At 35.5% G+C, this 24731-nt stretch overlaps 5 protein-coding genes across 9 annotated transcripts; 2 read left to right on the top strand and 3 right to left on the bottom strand.

Annotated features, from left to right (window-relative positions):
- Positions 1–245: 245 nt before the first annotated feature.
- On the bottom strand, positions 246–4758 carry LOC105251280 (protein spaetzle). The gene is made up of 6 exons (XM_011257995.3): positions 4484–4758; positions 2388–2655; positions 1958–2178; positions 1707–1760; positions 1113–1216; positions 246–1024 (listed from the first exon to the last, which is right to left on the bottom strand). The coding sequence occupies exons 1-6, from the start codon at positions 4535–4537 to the stop codon at positions 769–771; spliced, it is 957 nt and encodes a 318-aa protein (XP_011256297.1). The 5' UTR covers positions 4538–4758; the 3' UTR covers positions 246–768.
- Positions 4759–4763: 5 nt separating this feature from the next.
- LOC105251089 lies at positions 4764–8775 on the top strand. Of its 2 annotated transcripts, XM_011257658.3 has the most exons (6): positions 4767–4938; positions 5019–5247; positions 5362–5446; positions 6260–6474; positions 6550–6906; positions 7847–8775. In XM_011257658.3, the coding sequence occupies exons 2-6, from the start codon at positions 5128–5130 to the stop codon at positions 8192–8194; spliced, it is 1125 nt and encodes a 374-aa protein (XP_011255960.1). In that variant the 5' UTR covers positions 4767–4938; positions 5019–5127; the 3' UTR covers positions 8195–8775. The 2 variants fall into 2 exon arrangements, with proteins under 2 accessions (XP_019883107.1, XP_011255960.1); XM_020027548.2 differs by having other exon boundaries at positions 4764–4938; positions 6260–6906.
- On the bottom strand, positions 6775–12076 carry LOC105250714 (ninjurin-2). Of its 4 annotated transcripts, none has more exons than XM_025415629.1 (5): positions 11927–12076; positions 11513–11849; positions 10084–10292; positions 8847–9462; positions 6775–6954 (listed from the first exon to the last, which is right to left on the bottom strand). In XM_025415629.1, exons 4-5 carry the CDS (start codon positions 9418–9420, stop codon positions 6950–6952), a joined length of 579 nt encoding a protein of 192 aa, XP_025271414.1. In that variant the 5' UTR covers positions 9421–9462; positions 10084–10292; positions 11513–11849; positions 11927–12076; the 3' UTR covers positions 6775–6949. The 4 variants fall into 4 exon arrangements, with proteins under 4 accessions (XP_025271414.1, XP_025271412.1, XP_025271413.1 ...); XM_025415627.1 differs by lacking the exon at positions 6775–6954 and having other exon boundaries at positions 8729–9462; positions 11513–11543; positions 11609–11849; XM_025415628.1 differs by lacking the exon at positions 6775–6954 and having other exon boundaries at positions 8729–9462; positions 11609–11849.
- Positions 12077–12217: 141 nt separating this feature from the next.
- LOC105250797 lies at positions 12218–13684 on the top strand. Its single transcript, XM_020027357.2, has 3 exons — positions 12218–12439; positions 12573–13064; positions 13217–13684. Exons 1-3 carry the CDS (start codon positions 12262–12264, stop codon positions 13642–13644), a joined length of 1098 nt encoding a protein of 365 aa, XP_019882916.1. The 5' UTR covers positions 12218–12261; the 3' UTR covers positions 13645–13684.
- A 315-nt stretch (positions 13685–13999) lies between these two features.
- On the bottom strand, positions 14000–18241 carry LOC105250955 (potassium/sodium hyperpolarization-activated cyclic nucleotide-gated channel 2). Its single transcript, XM_011257419.3, has 10 exons — positions 18054–18241; positions 17641–17814; positions 16808–17046; positions 16476–16691; positions 16068–16227; positions 15862–15995; positions 15524–15711; positions 14964–15169; positions 14435–14644; positions 14000–14361 (listed from the first exon to the last, which is right to left on the bottom strand). Exons 2-10 carry the CDS (start codon positions 17689–17691, stop codon positions 14047–14049), a joined length of 1719 nt encoding a protein of 572 aa, XP_011255721.2. The 5' UTR covers positions 17692–17814; positions 18054–18241; the 3' UTR covers positions 14000–14046.
- Positions 18242–24731: the final 6490 nt, after the last annotated feature.

The raw sequence follows: 24731 nt of genomic DNA, 5'->3' as shown, positions 1-24731 counted from the left end.
AGACTAGAATATATTTAAAAGCTTTGAATACTTTATAAATGGTGCCTTTGTCAGCAATCTGACGTACAATGTGGAGAAAATATGTTATTACAAGATTAAATAGCTCGTTTTTATTTTTAAGATTACTCGTAAGATTTATAAAATACGACATTAATATGTAACTAACATAAGTAATCGTATCACACATAATATCACACATATGAATAATATGTAATTCTGTATTTCTGTTTTTTATCTTATCGAATAATGTTTGTATTTAAAAATATAGAAGAGCATTTGCGATATTTATATAAAAACTGCATCTCTTGTAGAATAGAGACACCTCTATTAGTATCATCGTTAAACTCTTGGAAGCTGGTAAAAGTCCAGATAGGCGTATATAACGAATTCTCTCGACGTATCGTCAGAAGAGAATATCCCACATAGCATGCATATCCAAAAAATGTTCAAAAGGTATCTAGAAGATATCTTTGGGCAATTAGACATCTTCAAGATGTCCGGTTAATGGTTTTTTTTGAACATAGGATGCTATATGGAACGCTATATTTAAAGCGTACAATATACCGATGTTTCTTTTAAATAAGCGTGAGAAGCGCGCTAGAGAATGATATTACAATACATATCTAAAAATGACTCATTTAAATGACTTATTTTATTTTATGACAATATTTTAACGTGATTTTTTATTGATAAGAAAAAAAAGAAACATCGTGTAAAATACGCTTTAACGAGTATCACGTTACGATTTTTTTTCTGCGATTATTTTCTTTACGGCCTCCATTGTGCTTTCGATGCGACCGTGGTGTTTCGATGGAAGGAGCGTACATCTGCTCCCAGCCTGACGGAGGGATCACCGACGAACTTGACGTGACAGCAACAGCTCGACGGGAAGCGGAATTGGTCCTTGATGATGTTACCGTTGTTGCCCACTGCCGCCAATTCTCGATAGATATACTTCTGCTTACAGCTCGTCTTGTAACCTTCAGCGAATCCCTGAATCATATTGCACTCCTGGCCCTCGTTCCTACGAAATTGAAGATTCGTTACGGATACGCCGGATAATCCGTGCTGTTCTATTTTAATCTCTTTTCGAATGGAATCGCAACGCCTACAAGCAAACCTCGATGCGTATTCCCTGCTTCAAATCCTCCTGATTTACGATGAACAGCCACTGTTTCTCCTTGTTTTGCGCGGACTGTGGATACACCACTTGGTCCTGTGAGTCGAGCGAAAGATTTTGCGATTAAATGTTATTCAAATATCTAATAATGAATAATTATTATATTACAATATGTGTGACTTAAAGAAAAATCGGAGGAATTTAAGCGCATACAAATGAACGGAAAAATTACATGCAAAATTCAATTACATATAAAATCCACTTTGATCGGAAATAAAACGGAAATTGAACGCAATGCTTCATGTATAAATATATTTATACATTGTATTTTTGAAATTTTTATGGAAAACAATAATTCTGTTTGTTTACATCTTTTTATATATTTTTATATATCTATCTCTTTATATACATCTTTGAAATATAAAAGTGACTTGAAATGAACACTCGATTTATTTTATTGAAATCTCTTAATTTGGGAATATAATTTAATGGCGAACATTTTTAATTTTTTTTCTAAATATCACATGTTCTTAAATTCTTTGATCTTTTTTTAATGAAAATGATAGATGAAAGCATTGTTACTTACGGTATATTGGCAAAGAGGTACTTCTGATACATCTATTCTTTGTTCGACGAGCATCTGAAAGATTAAAACTGATATAATTCGCGTTCGAATTTCGATGTTGGAGACACGTGAAAATAATCGTTATCTGTAATCAAAACACATATAGTAGATTGTCTTTGATACAGATTCGTCAAGCTTGTATCGGAGGATTTATTTCTTAGATTTTATTTTTCGCATGTCTCAAATATGAAAGATTTAATTAAATTATTAACCGGATCGATGCTTTCCAGGAACCTGAGACTGACATTCCGCGCTATCGCCGCGCTCACTAGTTGCCTGGGATAATCGGCGACGTTCTCGCAGAATGCATCCTTGTAGCAGGCTGGCGCTGTCGTCGATGTCGACGGTATCGACGAGACTCTGTTTGAGCCGTCTGGGAAAACGATCTTCTCATCTGCGTCCGTTCGCGTCGTCGACACATCCGTACTCGTCGCTGCAAAAGAATAATACATTTTAACGATTATCGATACAAAAGTAAGCAAATTTTTACTTCACGTATGTTGGTCTTCGTAGAAGGAAAAATAAGGTTTAAAAAATGTCGGCGATAAAAGATTTTTACTCTCTTCAGATTCACTCTTGGACGAGAATCATCGGAAAAAGGATGTCTCGATCATTTGGACGTCGATTATGCACGTAAAGTACCTTCCAACAATTTCCTCTCGCCAAGCGAAGCGATTCCATCATTCAGATACTCCGATTCATTCGAGATATCCGAGTCCAATGATCTGGTCACCAGGCGATCGTCAGTTCGCCGCAACCATTCTTCCCTTCGCAATAATTCCTTTCTATTGTACGCCGTCTCGATTATCTTTGAGATCGATACATCCTGCGTCGAGGAACTCTTGATGTCCTGCGATGCTTTCGTGGAAGCGTGAGGATGACTTTGGACTCGTTGCGCCGTCTGACACATCTGAACGAAAAAAGAAAAATGCAGAAACTGTCGGGAACCAAGTTAATTAGATTTATTCTCGCGCCATTTTCCTTCTTTAAAAAGTCATTTTCCGAGAAACTGGCGATGCAGATAAGAGAATCGGTCGCGTTCGCGCAAGAGAATGGAAAAATGATAAGAGAGGGAGATAAATCATTTTATATTTATACACACCGAGGCGGTCGAGATCCTGCTACAAGCAAATGTAATTATATAACGCGACTGATTCCTACGACGAATGATCATATAGAGAGATAGATATAATAGAGTATAGAGATATGTCTGTATAGAGATTTTTTTTTAAATGCTCGTAGGACGGCTACAAAGATTGAGACAATTAAAGTTATATATAAGTACTCGGATTATTTCAAGAAGGTGAAAGGTTTTAAAATTCTATTATTTAAAATTCTCTAAATTCGTTTCACCAATTATATATATATATATATATATATATATATATATATATATAATTTTTTCCGAATGAACTTTAAAATGACAACTTTTACCGTGAATCTCACAATCACGTTTATATGGTGAAACGAATTTAGAGAACTTTAAATAATAGAATTTTAAAACCTTTCACCTTCTTTAAATAATCCGAGTACTTATATATAACTTTAATTGTCTCAATCTTTGTATATATATATATATATATATATATATATATATATATATATATATATATATACTGGGAAACTCATTGGTAAAAGGAGCGCGCAATATTTTGCGATGTACGTGTGTGGGTCAGATATCCCGCCTCTCACAGTTGAATTTAGATTCGCCAGCGAGGCGAATCGCGAAATTACGCATCCGTCGCGATTTCCAGGTATCCTTGCCTGTCATCGTTTTATTAGTCGTTCCTTTCCTCTTTGTTTTCCACCTGACGCTTACGTTACCGCGCGTTTGGCAACTTCCGTGCGTAATGTTTGAATCTGCGTCACATGAGACTTTTACATCGCAATAGGCACAAGAAAAAAATAATTAAAAATAATTAAAAAAAAGAAAGCTATACAGGAAAATATAATATAAAAGTGCGAAACGAGAGAGAAAAAAAAGAATCTGTAAATGAAAACAAACAGAAGAATTTTTAAGATATAAACGACCATGTTATTTTGAAACATACGCTTCCAGCATCCTCTCTGAAAAAAAAATCCATGTATAATCAAATGTAAATATACATAATTACATGTCCACATATACTTTGTTTCTCTTATATAATGTCTATTCATAGATACAGAAAAATGAAATATTTGAAAAATAATTAAAAGAATATTTTTTCAATTATTCTTTTTATAATTTTTTTCTACATAATGAATAGAGATTACAAGTGAAGGAAAACATATATAAATATATCTTATGCATGTTTATGTTTGATTATACGTGGACTTTTTCATTGGAATTATCTTTGGTAAACACACATCCGTTACCTAAAGTATCTATCGTGTTTTCTGATTCTCAAAGAAAAGTCTCAGGTATCTGTTCTACGAAGACATTAATTAAGACACAAATAATATATGGAAGTATGATTGTGAAATATTATCGAGGTAATGCGATGCTATCGTGTATACACTTCTTCTCGGCGATTTGTCAGGGACGTGTTTATGCATTTTTCAACCGATATAGAATCTACGCGCGTGTATAAACTGCCTCGAGGTATCTAATAATATCTGAGTTATAAAAAAATCATGAAACGTAACACATATGCGTTTGTTCCAGCGATATAGATGAACTTTTGCTAAAAGATCGATCGCCAGTTGGAAGACGTTCCAAGAGAGAAAGAAACCCGGAAGAAATTGGAACGAATTCTCACCAGGACGAGCATCAGGTACATTCTCCATCTCGTCCAAAGAACACTCGGTGTCATTTCAGCGCGGCCTCCTGCAACAGACAGATGGTATATTCCACGAATCACACAATCCAATCAACGAGACGATCGACGCGCGCGAACGTTCGCGTTCCACTGGATCTGTCCACGCGATTCCGATAATTTGAAGTACGCCTTCGCCACGGACAGAGAAAGAGAGAGAGAGAGAGAGAGAGAGAGAGAGAGAGAAAGAGAGAGAGAGAAATAGAGAGAATTTATTTCCGGCGTGGCACGGGGTAAGGGTGAGGAGGGGATCCGTTGACCGTGACTGATGCAAGCGTATATGGGCCTGAATATTCCATTCTCTTCATGCGGCATGAACCTTCCGTTCCCTCTCTCTTGTTTAATAGCGTAGGGGGGTCCCCTGCGCGCGTGGGAAGGAAAACATGTGCTAAAAGCCGGTATGAGACTTAATTTTTTTTATATTTATCATCCTTTTCTCACGAAAGAGCTTCATACTCGATGATTTTTCTTATTTTAGGTGCACGTTAGAGGGAATGCAGAGTTGAAACGAGCGCGCCTGGAAGCGGTATCCGGGTCGGATAGCGGGATCGAGACTCACACTCGCGTTACTTGTATTTGTAAACAACATGTGTGAAATAAGAGGCGCGTTATCGGCGTTGTGCAGGTATATCAATTCGTTAATAAACGTAGGATTGACACCCGAGCATCTGAGATTATCCAAATACGATGCTGCGGACGAGGATGTTGTAAGTGTATAGATTAAATTCGAGTTACTTAATGTTTAATTTAGCCTACACTTAATCTATCTAACCTAACCTATTTGACAAATGTGTCACGCGACATGTGTTTTTGTTTGACAGTCCGAGACGCTACGGAACACGCTGCACGTTCTGAGCTATCATGCAGCGAGAGAAAAGCGAGGGGATATAGATTTTCGAGATTACGGTTCGTTTCGATTGATTTACACTTTAATCTGGCAGTGATTATGAAAATTGCACTTTTTTGTAATTCTCGATTTCATAGTTTATATTTATATTATGATTATTGATACACGTAATTATAGAATCTCACGATTAGCAATTAGTTTGCTTTTATTTGAAATTTTTTGTAGTTAATTATGTAATAATTTATTTTGGGAAAAAAGTACTTGTTAAGGGAACCAAAAAATAAAATATTCTTTATTTCAACGTCGTGTAAAATTTCTATTTCAACAAATAAGTAATTTTTTATTAAACAATATGTTTTTTAGATAAAAACATACATGTTTTTAATGATAAAGTTAAGAAAAATTGCAAAGATATATATGAAATTGAAAAAAATAACGTTATAATCATGTGCTTAAAAATAAAAAAAAAGTAGAAAATTTTCTTGTCTTTATGCAAGTGTATAAAAATAACATTATAAACAACTTTATATTTATTTAAATAAAAATTTCACGCGATGTTGATAATTATCCTATTTTTTCGCTAGATTCTTATAGTATAAAAATATAGGTATGAGAAGGAATTTACATAAAATGATGCCATAAAATAAAAAACAAAAACCAAATTAAGCTTACATAATGAGAATATAAAAAAAGTGAAAAAGAATATGCATAAAGTAAGAAACGTAGAAATATACGAGAACAAGGACAAATATAGATAAATATGATATTAGCAAAGCGTGTGAAATGTAGCAAATCATTCCAGATTCAATTTAATCGTCTTACGGAAACGATTTTACATCTTATTCAATTATCTCGCGTGTTCCTATTTCTAGATACGCTGACGGCGATGAAGCTGCATCTCGCGTTTCTGCAGTATCCAGCGATAGAATTTTACAGTCTGTCGAGAAGCAGAAACGATCGCAACAGAGACTCATTGGTAGCTTTAGCTTGGCTGCTGGAAACGCAAAACGTCCTGACTGTCGTCCTCCGAACGAAGCTGGCCGGTGGCGTCTTGGGCGCCGAATGTTCACGCGTGGATCCGCCAAAAGTTCGTAGAGAAGAATATTTCTCGTACATGATCTATTTGTCAATATATCATCTTTACGTTTCTATTTTGATCCAGAAGTCCTCTATCCAATCCGCAACATCAGTCGTACGACTGGACGATCAACTGACGAACACTCAACTTGCCAGTATCTTATACCTCAACGCCAAGGTGAATTTGAATCTACGGGAGATCGACGAATTGACGCGCGAACGAGGGAGCTTGGTGTCCAAGGTACACGCAGCGAGTATCAATGTAAGCGGTCTGCCGCATCTGAACGTGTCCGAATCGGCGTTGACGAAACGCCTGGCAATGATGAACGTTGACGAGAGTTCCGGTGACGAGGAACGACGGCGAGAATTCCGCGACGCCGGGATTTTGCTGGACACGCGTGCCAAGTGGCTGCGAAGGCGACACGCGTTCTTCGACTGGATGGTGAGTCTCAAACTGCTCGCGTTGGATTCTCTCGATCTCTTCCTCAATCTGCGAATAGAAAAACTGTTCTCACTGTGATGCGAAGAAAAGCTGGGAAATTAAATTTACATTGCAATAGTAAAGCACTTGTTTTCTGTTAATTTGAATCTTTGAATCGAATTTCTTTGTGTAACAATAATTCTAATTGATAACGTTATCAGAGAGAGGTTCTTCAACTTATTTTGGATAATCCCCCGGTATCATTTAAAAAGTATTTATAAAGAATTTCTGATAGAATTATAATGCAGAAAATTAATACAATATAATTAATGACCTTTTTATTGCGTGACGATAATTTTAATTGATAACGTTATCAGGAATTGTTCAGCTTGTTTTGAATAATCTTGGATTTCGGGTATTATTGAAGAAATATTCATAAAGAGTTACTGATAGTATTACAATGGAGAAATTTGATTTTGCAATGCATACTTATAATAATTTCTTTCGATTTTGCAATGCATATTTATATTAATTTCTTCTTTATTTTACTAATTAAAATGAGAAAAGATTACGTTACCATTTAGCAGATAAATTAACGACTAAATTAATCAATAAATGAAGAAAGAGAAAAAACATCGCGTTATTTACTTTGGTTTCGTGCTCACAGAATTTACACTCAATTTATATTCTTTGTACAAATTAAAGATCAGTATTTGTTGGAATTTAACAATAGAAAATTTTACATGAAATCATTTTTTACAATGAAAAAAAAGAAAGAAAGAAAAATCGCATAATTAACTCGAGTATCGAATAATACCCTAGTGCAGAGTGACGTCACTTGACATCTTAATAACGTTTTAATGACGTCATTGTACGTCATTAAGACGCCTGGAGACGTCATTTTGCTACCTGAGTATTAACGGAAAATTTTTTTACAATAGAATGATAACGTGTATTGCAGGTTACGGTGATTCAGGAGCACAGAAAATCCACGGAGACGAATCCGAGAGAGATCGATTCGCAGGAACTCGGCGCCTTCAACTCGTTGTTGCGTCAATTGATTAGGAAGAAGCTCCGAAATCTTACATCCATGAAGACGGTGGGCAACGAGTTTCGAAACACGGCCTTAGATTGTCCGTCTCGCACGCACAGAAGTAGTCAGTGTAATAATAGCGAGGCACAAAACTGGTTAGACGATTTGAATGAACACCAGAAGCGCGAGGAGGCATATCTCCAACGGAACAGGAAGCAACTGGCCGACGAGTTGGAAAGAATGCTAAAGCTGATACCATCCACTATTCGCGTATAATCGACGTATTATTATTTTCCTCTCGTATTAAACGTACGCTTATACATTTAAAAGATTTATTTTATATAAAAATTTTATAAATTATTATCACATTGAAATTAAAAAAAGTGTTTTCTTAAATTATCCACGCGAATAAATCGTTTACATATTCAGTTATATGGATGAAAATGAATACAATTTATAATGAGAATGCAAACAACGAATGTGTACAGAATGATCCAATGCCACACGCTAAAATATCTGTCTTTGACGACATAAAAAAATGTTTAAAAAAGAAAAAAGATTCTGACTTTTCATCTTTCATCGTAATTCAATATTGTAGCAATTAAAAAAATCTTAATTTTAAATTATACCAGATAATGCATAAATAATATATAAAAAATGAAATTTTCTATAACAATTTGTTTTAAATCAAGCTTTTGTCTCCTTAATATCGCATGAAAAACAACGGAAATATGTTATCCAACATTAAATGTAAAACGCATGCATTTTATGTGTTGCGTTTTATGTATGGCGATTGCGTATCGTCGATAAAGAGAGCAGTAAAAGAAAAAGATAGAAAGAGAAGGAAAGACTGGCTATGCGACGGATATCTGATCAACAACGCCAAACGATGAAATAAAAACGTTGAGTATTGTGACGAGGAAAATACCGATGACCGTCCAGTTGTTGGCTTTATTAGCCTTGCACATTTGCTCGTGTTCCTTGACATTGTAGACGCTGTTCCAGATGAGGCCGATACCCACTGCGATCTGCAGCAACAGGCTCATGATGATCATGGTGAGCGACGGATAAAAGTAGGGATGTCGACCATCCGTCTGCAGAACGTAGCGCATCTGATTCGCGTTGGCGGACAGCAACGCCAAGTCCATCATACCTTGGGCGAGAGTCTTTTTGTGCTGATAAACGTTTACATCGGGAGTGGAGAGCTGTACGGACGGTGGGATGGTCCAGCCAGGTGAGAAATCCGGTCCGTTTCTGTCAAAATCAACCACCGGCTTGTCGTTTCCGTCAGGATCGATCTCGATTCTGGGGATCGAAGGCCTCCGTGCTGTATTTCCCGGGTTGTTCGCGAGATCATCAGTCTCGGTGGTCAAACCGGCGCGCGAAAACACGGACGGAATTGCATCCGTATTGCCGTATGCAGTCAGCGGCCTTACCGCCTCGTCGTGGATTTCGTCCAAATGTATTATCTGATCATTGCCAGTCTTCACCTTGTTGTCCATCTCGCCGGGAAACTGAATCAAACGCTAGTCGAAGAATATTATCTGTGGAAAAATAAATAATTTCCTTCACGTTTCACTCACGCTACTTCGTATGAAAGAATTATTCTAATATATTCGAGAACATACTTTTTCGTTATCGTGACCGGAAAACCACGATACAAAAATTACACCTCAAGATATGTGATTAAAACGTTTCATAACATTTTATCGCACTATTATTATATTTGTTTCTGAGAGTTGCTATTGTTAATATTTGTTGCAGTACAAAACAGTTTTGTTTGGATCTTTTATACGAAAAATATATACGATAATAATATATAATATATAAATATTTAAAATATATAAATAATTAAAATATATAAATATATATTTTATATGTATATAAAAATATAATGTAAAATGTGAAAATATTTATATGAAAAATATTTTGCGTCAAAATTACTTAATCTTCATATATTACATCGCTTTATTTTTATATCTTATTTCTTTTAATTTATTTATTCATAAAATCTCTTTGCGTAGCTATTTCGCGCTTGCACTTTTCCTCTTAAAGAACACAATAAAATATCGTTCGTTTTTTTACATTATCAACATTTTAAATATTTAAATTTTAACTTTATATTTTATTTTATCTACTCTTTCTTTATTCACTCATTCGCTCACCGTAAATTAGATCACCAGGTTTTTCAAAGTACTCCTCTCTGTCCTCCGCGGAACGATTCACGATACGGACTGTCCGGCACGCGTGACGTACTCTGGTCTACTGATCTTGCCACCATGCGACACAACTGATTCATTCATCCTCACGTCACGATCGGCCACTACGGCATCATACCGGGAACATATCATGGCCGCGTATTTTCCCTGGATTGCTGCGAATAATACATGTGATCGTTAACGCAATTAAAATTATGCTCAGCTCGATGATACTATTAACTCGTTAGGCGATTCTCCTCCGTGGTATGTATCTGATTTCAAGATCTTTCGTGACAATTTGCTGTATTGACTAATTGATAAAACAAGCAGACAATTCTTTATATAATATGTATAATGTCAAAATTAGATGTATTAATTTATTAAATTAGATTATTAATTTATCGTAAAAGATGTATCAATTTATTAAATTATGTGAAAGTATTTATTTATAATTTATTTTTTACAAATTGCTTTTATAGATAAAGATTTAATACACATGAGATAATGTCAAGCATTGGATATGACTAGTAAGAAATTTATGAAATATAAATACAAATATGAATTCAATAGAATTTATATTTTTTTCAAAATGATTCAATACCCGAATACAGACTGATTCCTGTAAATTTTAAAAGTGAGTGTTTCTAAAATCACTCATACATGTACATATTATTAATTAAATTAAAAAAGCAAAACTTTTAATTTTTTTTATTTTTATTTTTATTAGAGAATTTTTGAATCATTAAGAAGAATCTAATATAGCTAAATATAGCTACGCTTTCATTGTTACCTCTATTTATGATTTTTAAAATTTTCTATGATGCACAATAAAAATTTCTTCTCATATTCCACCTTAAAATCTTTGCTAGTTTCTTGCACAAAAACTTTGATATTAGTCTGGGACAGTCTTGTATTTAATATTTATTATGTACGAGAATTGATCATCTTAAATGACTCGGAATGAATCTTGAATGAAACAGACACATACATTTCTCGTTCGATCATTGCACCGACTCACCGCTTATTCTAATTGCCGCTATTATTTTGCAAATATTTTATTAGCAACAGTTGAGAGAAACCAGAAAAGGAGTGGAATCGAACAAGTATGGCTTTACGACTGTCGCGTATTCTAGCTATATAATTCAATCGAAGTCTAACAGCAGACTGTCCGCGCATCAAGGTCTTTCAGCAAAACTGGAGGGAGAATGGCAATGATCCAGGAAAGAGCGAATTCGCTATAATTAAATAGATGCGTTGGCTTGACGCCGATCTTTTTCCCGCTTTCTGATTTTAATCATTGCATTAAGAATATTCTAGTTTCTCTCTTGTTTTGCAAACTGACACGTAGCGTAATAATGTAATATTTATTATATTCATGAAGGTATTTTGCATTTACATTGTTACTGCATCACATCTCCTCTTCCAATCTGGAAATATGTAATTTCGAGACATGTTGAGGAGACGCGTGTTTTCCCGCTTGCGTTGTGCTTACGTGACACATGCGAATTCGCGCGTGACCCAGAACGTTACTGAGAAAAAAAGATCCGTTGCAAAATCCCTCAAATTTATCGTGCGATTTTCCGCTAGTGCAATCCGGAATTGTTCCGCTTCAGAGAACGCCGGGATTCGTCCATGAATCTTGATTAAAAGATAATAATAGGCTAATGTGTATAGACAGTCGAATGCGATAGTTTCCCACGCTTCTTTAAAAAGTTTCCATATTTATTTTATTCCTGAAAAATACGAAAAACATTGTAATTATAATATTTAAAATTACAATATTTGGAGAACTTGAAAATATTAATCTTACAGAGGAAAATTCAGATCGATATTTATTCTTGATCTTGAATTTTACAGTATTTTGTTGATTCTTATCTTATTAATGTAAATCAGCTTGTTATCGAATTATCATGTCGCCAGGGAGACAGGTATCAAGAGTGGGAGCGAGGTTCTCGGAATTCCTATGATAGTTCTCGGATATTTTCCAAAAATGGAGGCTGAACAGTAGCGACGATTTCCATCGAGTTTCTCCCGCTCTGGAAAAATGTGCTTCGGAAACAACGCGCCTCCGTCCCTGTCGATTGTATGTTGAATCGCGCATTCGTTATGCAATTCCTGGGTAAAGAAGAATCGATCGACTAGAGTATGGAATCGCGCGAGCATTGCTTTCATTGTCGCGGTAAATCGATAGTTCAGCGAAGCGACGATGATCTTTTCAAAACTTGTCGATCCGATCGCATCTCGGAAAAGTCGAAAACACCTAGTCCGAAAAAACACGCTCCTGGATGTCTTAGGAGACTCTTTGAAGAAGAGAAACAACGTGGTGAGATTGAAATAATTTTCTTTTTCATTAAAAAATATTTTAACGATATTCGAAATTATGATAATCAGATATATTAATTTGCAATTTTTTCAAAATAGTAATATTAAATTAAAGAACCTTTTTTTCATTTCAGAAATCGCCTCCTGCGCTGACAAATTCGCTCTGGCGAAGAGATTGCACGCGGAGAACTTGCAGCATCAGCCACTCCCGGACCGGGTGGACGATTCCATCTTTGAAAAAAGATATCGCTCTTGTTCAGCCGGTTGCGAACGAGATGCCGAGTGTCAAAATCAAGATGACGTTGTTGCTACGACGTTGGAGGCAGAGGGCCATCGGTTCGGACCCTCGCTCGGCTGCAAGAAGCCCAAGACCCGGATGGACTTGGCCATCTGTTGGGAAACGCCAATGGACCCTGTATACGAGCCGCGTAGACCAACGCACATCGATGGCTCCGAGGGCGGTTTGGCACCAGCAATCTTCGCTTTGATTCAGCACACGTCAGCACCGAAGAACCGCGAACTCCTGGTTCGCAACAAAGAAAAGGATGAGCGTTGCGATTGCGCGAGGCAGCAGGAAACGCAGGAAAAGAATCCGAGAAGTTACTGCTGCGATTGCTCCTGCAACGGTAAGGAATTAGAGGCACAGTATATTCGAAACGATGTAAGCAGTGATTGATTGATTGATCGAGCATTGATTTTTAAAGGATTAATTATGTATTTTGGTCTTTTTCTATCATATATTATCTAACTGTAGCTACAACAATAGATTTGATTGCAGGTCCCCGTGATAAGCTTCCTCGAAGTGGCAAGTCGACGAGATCAAATTCCGTGCCGCGCATCACCGAACGCAGGTGCGCCGCGTGTCAGGGCGACAAACCGGAAGCGGAACCCGAGCGAAGAAGGAGAAGCCGAGAGGATCCGAGACTGATCAGATCCGCGGTGGGTGTCGCGCTTGGTCTCGAACAAAGATGCCGGACGACGGGCGACGATGGGGCGCGTAGGAATGGATTACCGCCGACGAGGGTGACGGTCCCGCGGCCGAGGACTCCGTTCGCTAGACGTGCCTTCTGCATCGATACTCTCGCGCCGCCATTCAGCATAATGAGCGGCTGTCGGGACGCTGATTACCCCGAGCACTGGCGTCTCATGTCCGTGTACCAGCAATCGTACAAAAATCCGCAGAAACGAAGGATTCGCCGTTTTTGATCGAAGTAGAAGAAATTAAACACTTTCTTGAAAATAACAAGCTTATAATTTTTATAAGAAACTGTTACTTATCAATTTGTTTATTATTGATTATTAATTCGTTATAGTAACAATGAGAGTTTAACGATTCTTATAAGAAACTGTTGCTTATCAGTTTGTTTATTGTTGATTGTTGATTCGTTATAATAATTATGAAAAGTTGAATTGTTTCGATATATCGTTAAACAAATAATTAACTGCCATTGGCCAAATCTTCTGGCGTAATAAAATGTTGTCCTATTATAATTAATAATAAACTATAAACACAAAATATAACTAACATGGAGGAAAATAAAACTGAAATGAATAAAATAGTAAGAACTATTTCGAAATCAAAAAGTATGACGAGTATAAACGGCACACCTATTTTGCGTCGAGTCTTACCACACTATCGCCTCTCCTCTTAGCTTTTATGCTGCTAATATTGATGTTTCCGATCGACGATGCGTCCGGCTCCTGGATCTTCTTCAGCAGTGGCATCTGCTCCAGTCGTGCGAGAGCGACGTTCTGCAAATGGGCGAGAAGTTCGGGATAAGCCGCCACAGTATATTGAAAATCGGCGCGCGACAAGATATAGACTTCGCAATTCTCGACGGCGATGACACTGGCGATCCAGTGCTCGTCTTCCATCACTAGGGCCAGCTCGCCAAAATATTCGTCGTCCTCCATGTGGTAGATCTGCATACGTGAAATTCGAATAATTCGAGAAATAAGTACCTGTTTCACTTTTATGCTCATTTCATTTTTTCACCTCTTTCCCAATGTTATTGTAGACAGCTACGGTGCCGGAAGCGATAAAGTACAAGGCGTCGCCGCGAGTTCCTGCTCTAACCAATGCGTCATTCGGCATGAAGATCTCGGAGCACACAACACCGATCAATTGCGTTACCACTAGCTGCGGCAGATGCCCAAACAACCTCACGTTATTCAGCAACCGTGAATAGTTGTGCAGAAGAAGTTTCTGAAAAAACGAGGAGAAATTCATTTTATATAATAAATACATTTCCTTTGCGAATTTTTTTACAATACATTGTCCTTATGCTATTACATGATATAGAAAATTTCTAACTGGCAACATTATTTTATTGCATTATTCGAGACATAACAGCGGAATCGAAAAGGTCTTCGCAATCATTTCTTTCAATGGGGTGGCTTTAGAGAGATTTGCGATCGCACAATGAAACTATTTTGAAAAGAATATAGTTTGGATGTGATTATAATATTTCGCGTCTCTCAGGAAATATGAAACAATTTCGAGGATTCTCTTTTCAAAGCTGTACCTCTCGTAAATAAGGGGACACATGATTGATGATTATCTTATCTCTCTCGAATCCCTTTTTGTTGCGATAATTATAATAGCTCAGCAATCGTCGCTGCAGGGAATACGGTAATTCTTTATACGTCATGTATTGTTGCAGCTGCTGAATTAATTTCGAGTGCCTCTTGGTGGTCGAACGAAATGTTGTCATCAATTGCAAGATTCGCGCTACGATTGAATAAAGAAAAGTTATATCGTATAATATATTTCTTGGGAGAATAATTCAAAGAAACATTCAAACAGAAATCATTTCAAGAAATTTAATAGGGATGTTACACAAAAAGATAACATAATTGATAGATTAAATAAATTTAATCAAAAGTAAATGACAGAAAAATAAATGAATACATAAGCTCTGCTTATGCATTCTAGTATGTGCGTGTCTTTATTTTCTTAATAATTTAAATTAAAATAATTTCTATTGTAAAATTTTTAATTCAATTCAGAATTAAATTGATTTTGATAAAATTAAGTAATTTTACCTAATTTACTAAAAATTTATTAAAAATTATCACAACGTACCAAGTAGATATACAAATCCGATAAACCCGAGGATAGACAAAATTAAATTATATATGATGTCTTCCGATGCGCTAACGTCTAAATATTGCGCAGCTCCAATTAAGGCGATGATAGCTCGATTAATGCACGTCAGGTAGATCTTGTATTTCGTTTCTCTCTTCTCCATATAAGGTGATTCGATCCATGATCTGCAATTTATCTCCTTCTAGTTATAATTTCAGTGCCTTATTGTGCCGTATTTTTATTGATAGAAAAAAAGAAGAGTGATTTCAAATTTAGTGAATTCAAATTTTTTGTCTAAAAAATATGATATAGAGAAATTATATCGATTACTCAACAAATCGTTCTGCCCAGCTATTTTGGCAACTACCAACGGCAGATAATACTCCATACAGGCAGCCCAATGCACGCCCACAATGATAACGATGCCTATCTCTGCTATTTTGTACAGATGAAAATTAATTCGGTAAACCTGGAATTTTTTTTAATTATCTATATGAATAAAATCGATTCCGCCAAATCGCGATAAAGAGATCATTCTGACGTGATAGAGTTTGCGTGAATAAATAATAATGGTCCGTATCCACAGTATTTTCAGCAAATTTAATGAGGCCAGGTACCACATAGAGTCGGTCAGCACGATGACAAATTCCAATGGTAGTACAGATAACGCATTCACGATGAAGAAGCCCCGTAGATAATGGCTACGATGACATCATATATTAAATCTTTAAATTCATATTTTTTCTAAGTGTCTACATAATCGTGTAACAAATTTTCGAAAAATTCCCTCATCTTTAAACTATTTATTAAAAAAATGTTTAAGTATGATTTTTTAAAATTAAAAAAAAATTTCGTTACGCATAATGTTTATCGTTTTTTACTATTTGGCACGATTTGAGAAAAGTAAATTTTTCGTAGAGACTAGTCGAGTATGCCATTTTCACCGTACCTCGCTACAACTCTCGGATCCAGAGTCACTACTTGCGTACGAGAATCATAGTGACCGGTGAAGAACCAGATTATTATATCGCATATAAGTACGACGTCGATTGCATGATTGAAGATGTACCATTTCGCATGTTCATCAAAATAGAAGGTGAGAAAAACCGGTGTGATCAGCAGAACAGCTATGATAAATAGCGTCATGGCAGACTCCCAAAATATTCTAGTGTAAGGAATTCAATATTAGTTGAATTTTACTTTGTGATAAAAAAAATTCTTAATTCAATTTCTTGATTGAGTTTTCGATTTCTTGTATGGAAACAAAAGCTAGCGACTGACCTGAAGGAACTGAAGGGATGGATCATATAGGGATGGGATTTGAGATGGTGGTTGATCTCGTAATCAATCGCTCGAGTACTTTTCAGGCACCATTGTGTGAACGGATGCCGCCGTGATATTATTCGCATTCCGAGCAACCAACGGCGTATCCTGGACCAAACGGAGCTTCCGGGTATCATTTTCATCAATGGATCTTCTTTCGGCGATACCTCGCAAACATGTTCCACGCAGGGCTCAGGCTAGTTATTATCGCTCGTTTTAATAATTATTCTAAGCAGTCTACTAATTGTAGGAATAAATAATAGGTGTACTTTAATTTAGAACTTTAAAGCTTATTGAAAGATATTACTATCTTTGTTTAAATTCGTTGTTTTATACAATTGCGATTTTTACAATATTGAGAGAAATTACTTTTTGTTAAACTATTTACCACATTAGTTAATAATTATTCTAATTACTAATGTAAATATAATATTTTTTTTTTTTTTTTTTTTTTTTTTTTTTTTTTTTTTTTTTTTTTTTTTTTTTTTTTTCACATGTAAAAATATAAACAATTCTATTGTAAACAATTCTATTGTATTTGTAACTGTTATATTTTTATTATATGGATTTTTAAATTTTATTACAATGTGTAATCATGTTTTAAAAATACATTTACATGATTTTAAAAAATATTTTGATACATATATATTGTAAAATAAAAATACAGATACTTTTTCATATTTAATAAATTGTTTGCCAAATTATATGTCCATACAATTAAATAAGTCAATAAGTATAAAAACAGAAAGTAATTTTGTCTTTTGAGTTTGCCCTGAGTGATAATTACATACCTGGACAATTGGTGCTGTCATAGAATAAGGCACAAAAGCCATTAAATCCATTATTTCTTCGATAATGATCTTAAAAATAAATTCTCTACTCTCTTGTCAATAAGATGTTCTTCTTCGTTGATTTTCGTTCCATGTATTAGTATAATCACTCTATCACTTTAGCACATCTATTTTCTGTAAATTCATAAAAAAGATATTTAAATATGAAAATATTAAAAGTTTTATATAGAAAAATTATTTCTATATAATTGTATAACTCTAAATTAAAAAATTAGACTATAATATTTATTCTTATATATATAGTTGCCTTCTTATATATTCTTATTTCTTCTTATTCTTATATATGTATATAGTCTGTCTTATACATATAGTTGCTAATATCGACATTTTTGAACGCAAGAAATAATAATCACCCTTTATTGAATACACCGCGTTCACCAACACCTCCTTAAACATCTCTGAGTCAAAATCGTTTATTAGATTTACATTTGGTTTATTTGATAGCAAATGATCAAGGACGACTTGGCCTCGAGTTTTGTGACCGCTTAACTCGACATCCGCGTGCCATGAAACGACTCCCTTGGCCATATTAGGTAGTCTAACGATTCCAGCTAAGAAAGCATCGCATACTATGTAACGAACGAAATGCTTCTTCACTCGAGCGCGTCTACCATCTTCGATTTTGTTCAACATAAGCACACAAGGTACAGATATCTTGCCCAATACATCCTTTCGCCAGTCCTGAAAGATTATTTCCAGTACTATTGTTCTGCATTGATACAATCTGAACAAATAATCATGACTAGGTATAATTAATATTACAATATTGTTATAATTCTGTTTTATTATTATTAATAATATGATAACAATAATATGTAATAATTGTCGATAATATAGTCAATTCTTTGATAACTGACAGTAATTATAAATAAAATTGTACGTACATGTGTGACTTGGGACTTTAAACAGGTTTCCCATGGTAACAACCATAGTGGCTTGGTATTATTGTTGAGTACAATGTGTGCGCTCTCCGGATCTGCGTAGAAATTAAATTCTGCTTGCGAAGTTATGTTACCCTGCCCTTGGAACATGTTTCAAACATGACTTGCAAGAATATTATTCCATTATACTTAATAAAACAAATAAAATTATTAAAGTTACCAGTTGAATTTCCACCCATCACAAAAAACTCCTTTGCATTACTCATAAATTCTGGATACATTTTTATAGCCATTGCTATATTCGTCAAAGGACCCAAGCAAATCAGAGAGACATTACCTTGATTGAAAGATGGATTTGATAAATAAAATGCATCCAGTTTGCGATATTCTGTGAATATGATTGTAAGATATATTACCGGGATCCTCTGATGTAATTCTATGCAGAGCACATACGGCATGTTCCTTTTGCAATCTACTTATATCTGGTTGATCATTATAAACATCTCCAAATCCATCAGATCCATGATATTCCTCGGAAGCTGTCTCCTTAGCATTTGGAGTATTCAATAAAGATGAGTATGCACCTCGATAAACTGGTATCTATAAAAATAATGTTAAATATAACATTTTTAATGTTTAATAAAGCTTTGCACAATTGATATGTCTAACATTAAATATATTGAATATATTTAAAATATTTTTTTATAGACTTTTATAGAAATTTCATATATTTACTCTTGATTAATCGATTTAAAATTAGAAATGGTTAAAACATACAGCAAAAAAAGATTAAAATATATGATATTTCCATCGATAAATCAAGCATTACAATAATTCATTACTCCCGTCCCATATTGACTATGTTAGATAATTTGTTTTTAAACTTACCTCTTGGCAGCCACAAACGTCCAGCGTTCTGAACACATTTTTCACCACGTTGTCTACGTTAGTGTTACCATTAACGCATGTTACGGCTTTAATTTCGATTTCACGAGCGGCGTGACCAGCTAAGAGAATAATCAGAGCTAAAGCGTCGTCTAAACCGGCGTCGCAATCCACGATGATGCTCTTCGGAGCTTTTATTTTACGCATATCTATCTCGGACTTTATCACCGGCAACATTTTTATTCCAAAAACGCACGTAAAACGTTAGAAGGAGAAAAAGATTTATAAAAAAGATATTCTATTGCGTAAAATGCGACGTACTTATATCAAATTGATAAGAGCGATAACGCGATTATTTAGTCAATATATTTGCGTATAAAGATAAAAAACTTTCCGATGCATGCGCATCCTGCATCAACACACATCTGGTGTCAATTAATTGTCATCCTCGACGATTGAAAAATTTGTGAAATTTAGAAAAATAATGAATTTCATAAATAATTGCACTCGCGCGTTTTCACGCGATCGAAGAACCTCCAATGACGATTGACGACAGTATTGTTTGACAATTTTACTCGGCTGCGCTGCGCGCATGCGCGCGCCAATTTATACAAACTTGTATAATTATAGTTATATTTATATAAACTTGTAATATTATAGTTATGTCATATTAGAAAATATATATGTATAATACAATGTAATGTAATTATATTGTAATTATGTAATATTGTAATATTATATACATATTATAATTGTTATATAATACAATACAATGCAAATGATATAATGCACAATAATCATAATTGTAATTTTTTGCACTACGAAACAGATTTAAAATGCAAAATTGTGATTACGAGATTTAAATAAGGGTTTGCGTAAAAGGGAATGTAAATCCGGATTTTTGCAATATTAATATAAAAAAGAGAATTTCAACGACTAACCTTGTTTCTTAAGAATTCCTCGATCTCTTTTTGCTTTTGAGAGAAGCTTTTGATTTCCGTGGAGAGATAAAAAAATATAGCTTGGATCGCGAAATAAACAATGAAGATTGATAGGCGCGTGTTTTCGAAAAGATATAAATGGTTCTCCCAAAATCAATCGACAGATTTGTTCTTTTCAGTTAATCTACGTGCAACGAAATGAAATGAGACACATATATTCAGAAATTTGTGAAAGAAAGAGAAAAAAAACGAAAAGTGCAAACAGTTCAGCTGAAAAGAACAAACCGAGGAAATGCGAACAACCAATCCTCCATCTATGTATTTTATTTGTTCATGGTAAAGTCACTAGATTAACAAAGTACCGCAATTTTGATCTCAATAAGATGAGCTGGAGCAAAAATGGCGTCCGATAGTATAGATATAGGCTGCGATTGTTGCATTTCTCCACGCAACAACCTGGCATTTTTGATATTTTCTTCTTTTTCTGAGCAACAGAAGGAGTTTTCTCATGCGGTCCAGAGAGAAGACTGAGAGATGTCACGGCTTGCTTTTAGGTGACCCCAAAAGTGATACTCCCTCTATGGACATTCAAAACATGGACATGAACTACAAAGTCAAAGTCCATGAATGATCTCAGAGGGTAATATATAATTGCACAATTTCTGGTTTTCCGTGCTATGTGCACGAAATGCCGGTAGCACCAGTGCTATATAACAATTAAATACTTATGTGTGTAAATTGATAATAAATAAATTATTCAATCGCGACAGATACTGTAATATTCAAAGATGAAATAAACATTTTTCAAAATAAATTGGTAAATAATACGGCTCTATGTATTTATCAACATGATAATTAAGTAAAGAGCATTAAGAGCCCACAAAGCGCGGATGGCAATGCGTAAATTATTTCGAACATTAATTGTTCGCGAAATTTTTTTTTTTTTTTTTAAATGCGTTATTAGGAGAACATGATTTGTAAAGAGGTCATCAACGCATTATCGACCTCCTCGCAAAATATATTCTCCTGATAATATAAAATAATAAGAAACGAATTTTCGAAAATTTTCGCGCTTGCGTTATTAGGAGAACATGATTTGTAAAGAGGTCATCAACGCATGATCGACCTCCTCGCAAAATATATTCTCCTGATAATATAAAATAATAAGAATCGAATTTTCGAAAATTTTCACGCTTGCGTTATTAGGAGAACATGATTTGTAAAGAGGTCATCAACGCATCATCGACCTCCGCGCAAAATATATTCTCCTGATAATATAAAATAATAAGAAACAAATTTTCGAAAATTTTCACGCTTGCGTTATTAGGAGAACATGATTTGTAAAGAGGTCATCAACGCATCTTCGACCTCCTCGCAAAATATATTCTCCTGATAATATAAAATAATAAGAAACGAATTTTCGAAAACTTTCACGCTTGCGTTATTAGAAGAACATGATTTGTAAAGAGATCATCAACGCATCTTCGACCTCCTCGCAAAATATATTCTCCTGATAATATAAAATAATAAGAAACGAATTTTGGAAAATTTTCACGCTTGCGTTATTAGGAGAACATAATTTGTAAAGGGGTTATCAACGCATCATCGACCTCCTCGCAAAATATATTCTCCTGATAATATAAAATAATAAGAAACGAATTTTCGAAAATTTTCACGCTTGCGTTATTAGGAGAACATGATTTGTAAAGAGGTCATCAACGCATTATCAACCTCCTCGCAAAATATATTCTCCTGATAATATAAAGTAATAAGAAACGAATTTTCGAAAATTTTCACGCTTGCGTTATTAGGAGAACATGATTTGTAAAGAGGTCATCAACGCATCATCGACCTCCTCGCGAAATATATTCTCCTGATAATATAAAATAATAAGAAACGAATTTTCGAAAATTTTCACGCTTGCGTTATTAGGAGAACATGATTTGTAAAGAGGTCATCAACGCATCATCGACCTCCTCGCACAATATATTCTCCTGATAATATAAACTATAAGAAACGAATTTTCGAAAATTTTCGCGCTTGCGTTATTAGGAGAACATGATTTGCAAAGAGGTCATCAACGCATCATCGACCTCCTCGCAAAATATATTCTCCTGATAATATAAAATAATAAGAAACGAATTTTCGAAAATTTTCACGCTTGCGTTATTAGGAGAACATGATTTGTAAAGAGGTCATCAACGCATCACCGACCTCCTCGCAAAATATATTCTCCTGATAATATAAAATAATAAGAAACGAATTTTCGAAAGTTTTCACGCTTGCGTTATTAGGAGAACATGATTTGTAAAGAGGTCATCAACGCATCATCGACTTCCTCGCAAAATATATTCTCCTGATAATAAAAATTATAAGAAACGAATTTTCGAAAAATTTCACGTTTGCATTATTAGGAGAACATGATTTGTAAAGAAGTCATCAAGGCATCATCGACCTCCTTTTTTTTTTTTTTTTTTTTTTTGATAACGGTGGAGAAATCCTTTATGGATACCCGCACACCCCGGGGCGGGAGGACGGGTTATGTGGGATTCCTGGTCTGAAGGACCAGTATACCCACTAAAACTCCACCGGATGCCTACTCGGGTGTTTGGGGGGAGGACCGGGTGCGCCGTAGCGATGTCAACCGGACGTCCTCCCCCCACCCACACGACCTAACCTCGTGGGCGAACCCCCCCGAGGGGGCGGGGCCACCCACTCCGCCTGTATGGCGGCTTCTGCTCTAGTTGTGGCGCAGAGGGGCATCACCTCCACGCCACGCCCTCCTCGGTATAATCGACCTCCTCGCAAAATATATTCTCCTGATAATATAAATTATAAGAAACGAATTTTCGAAAATTTTCACGTTTGCGTTATTAGGAGAACATGATTTGTGAAGAGGTCATCAACGCATCGTCGACCTCTTCGCACAATATATTCTCCTGATCATATAAATTATAAGAAACGAATTTTCGAAAATTTTCACGTTTGCGTTATTAGGAGAACATGATTTGTAAAGAGGTCATCAACGCATGATCGACCTCCTCGCAAAATATATTCTCCTGATAATATAAAATAATAAGAAGCGAATTTTCGAAAATTTTCGCGCTTGCGTTATTAGGAGAACATGATTTGTGAAGAGGTCATCAACGCATCGTCGACCTCTTCGCACAATATATTCTCCTGATCATATAAATTATAAGAAACGAATTTTCGAAAATTTTCACGTTTGCGTTATTAGGAGAACATGATTTGCAAAGAGGTCATCAACGCATCATTGACCTCCTCGCACAATATATTCTCCTAATAATATAAATTATGAGAAACGAATTTTCGAAAATTTTCGCGCTTGCGTTATTAGGAGAACATGATTTGTAAAGAGGTCATCAACGCATGATCGACCTCCTCGCAAAATATATTCTCCTGATAATATAAAATAATAAGAAACGAATTTTCGAAAATTTTCACGCTTGCGTTATTAGGAGAACATGATTTGTGAAGAGGTCATCAACGCATCGTCGACCTCTTCGCACAATATATTCTCCTGATCATATAAATTATAAGAAACGAATTTTCGAAAATTTTCACGTTTGCGTTATTAGGAGAACATGATTTGCAAAGAGGTCATCAACGCATCATTGACCTCCTCGCACAATATATTCTCCTGATAATATAAATTATAAGAAACGAATTTTCGAAAATTTTCACGTTTGCGTTATTAGGAGAACATGATTTGTAAAGAGGTCATCAACGCATGTTCGACCTCCTCGCAAAATATATTCTTCTGATAATATAAATTATAAGAAACGAATTTTCGAAAATTTTCACGTTTGCGTTATTAGGAGAACATGATTTGTAAAGACGTCATCAACGCATCATCGAGCTCCTCGCAAAATATATTCTACTGATAATATAAAATAATAACAAACGAATTTTCAAAAATTTTCACGTTTGCGTTATTAGGAGAACATGATTTGTAAAGAGGTCATCAACGCATCATCGACCTCCTCGCAAAATATATTCTCCTGATAATATAAATTATAAGATACGAATTTTCGAAAATTTTCGCGCTTGCGTTATTAGGAGAACATGATTTCCCCGGTGGGACATACCAAGAAAGAGCCCTGGGGTGCTGCCCGAATCTCAACCCCTCTTGGGGAAAGGAGGGTGGCCCACCCTGGGGCTCGGGGGACCGGGGCTCGAGTCTCCCGCTCGAGCCCCGGCCCCGCCCCCCGGAAAACACCGATGAGGGCGTGGCGTGGAGGTGATGCCCCTCTGCGCCACAACTAGAGCAGAAGCCGCCATACAGGCGGAGTGGGCGGCCCCC

Source organism: Camponotus floridanus, unplaced genomic scaffold (assembly GCF_003227725.1).
Source record: "Camponotus floridanus strain SB8 unplaced genomic scaffold, Cflo_v7.5 scaffold124, whole genome shotgun sequence".
Taxonomy (NCBI): Eukaryota; Metazoa; Arthropoda; class Insecta; order Hymenoptera; family Formicidae; genus Camponotus; species Camponotus floridanus.
This window is presented reverse-complemented; position numbering and strand designations above follow the sequence as displayed.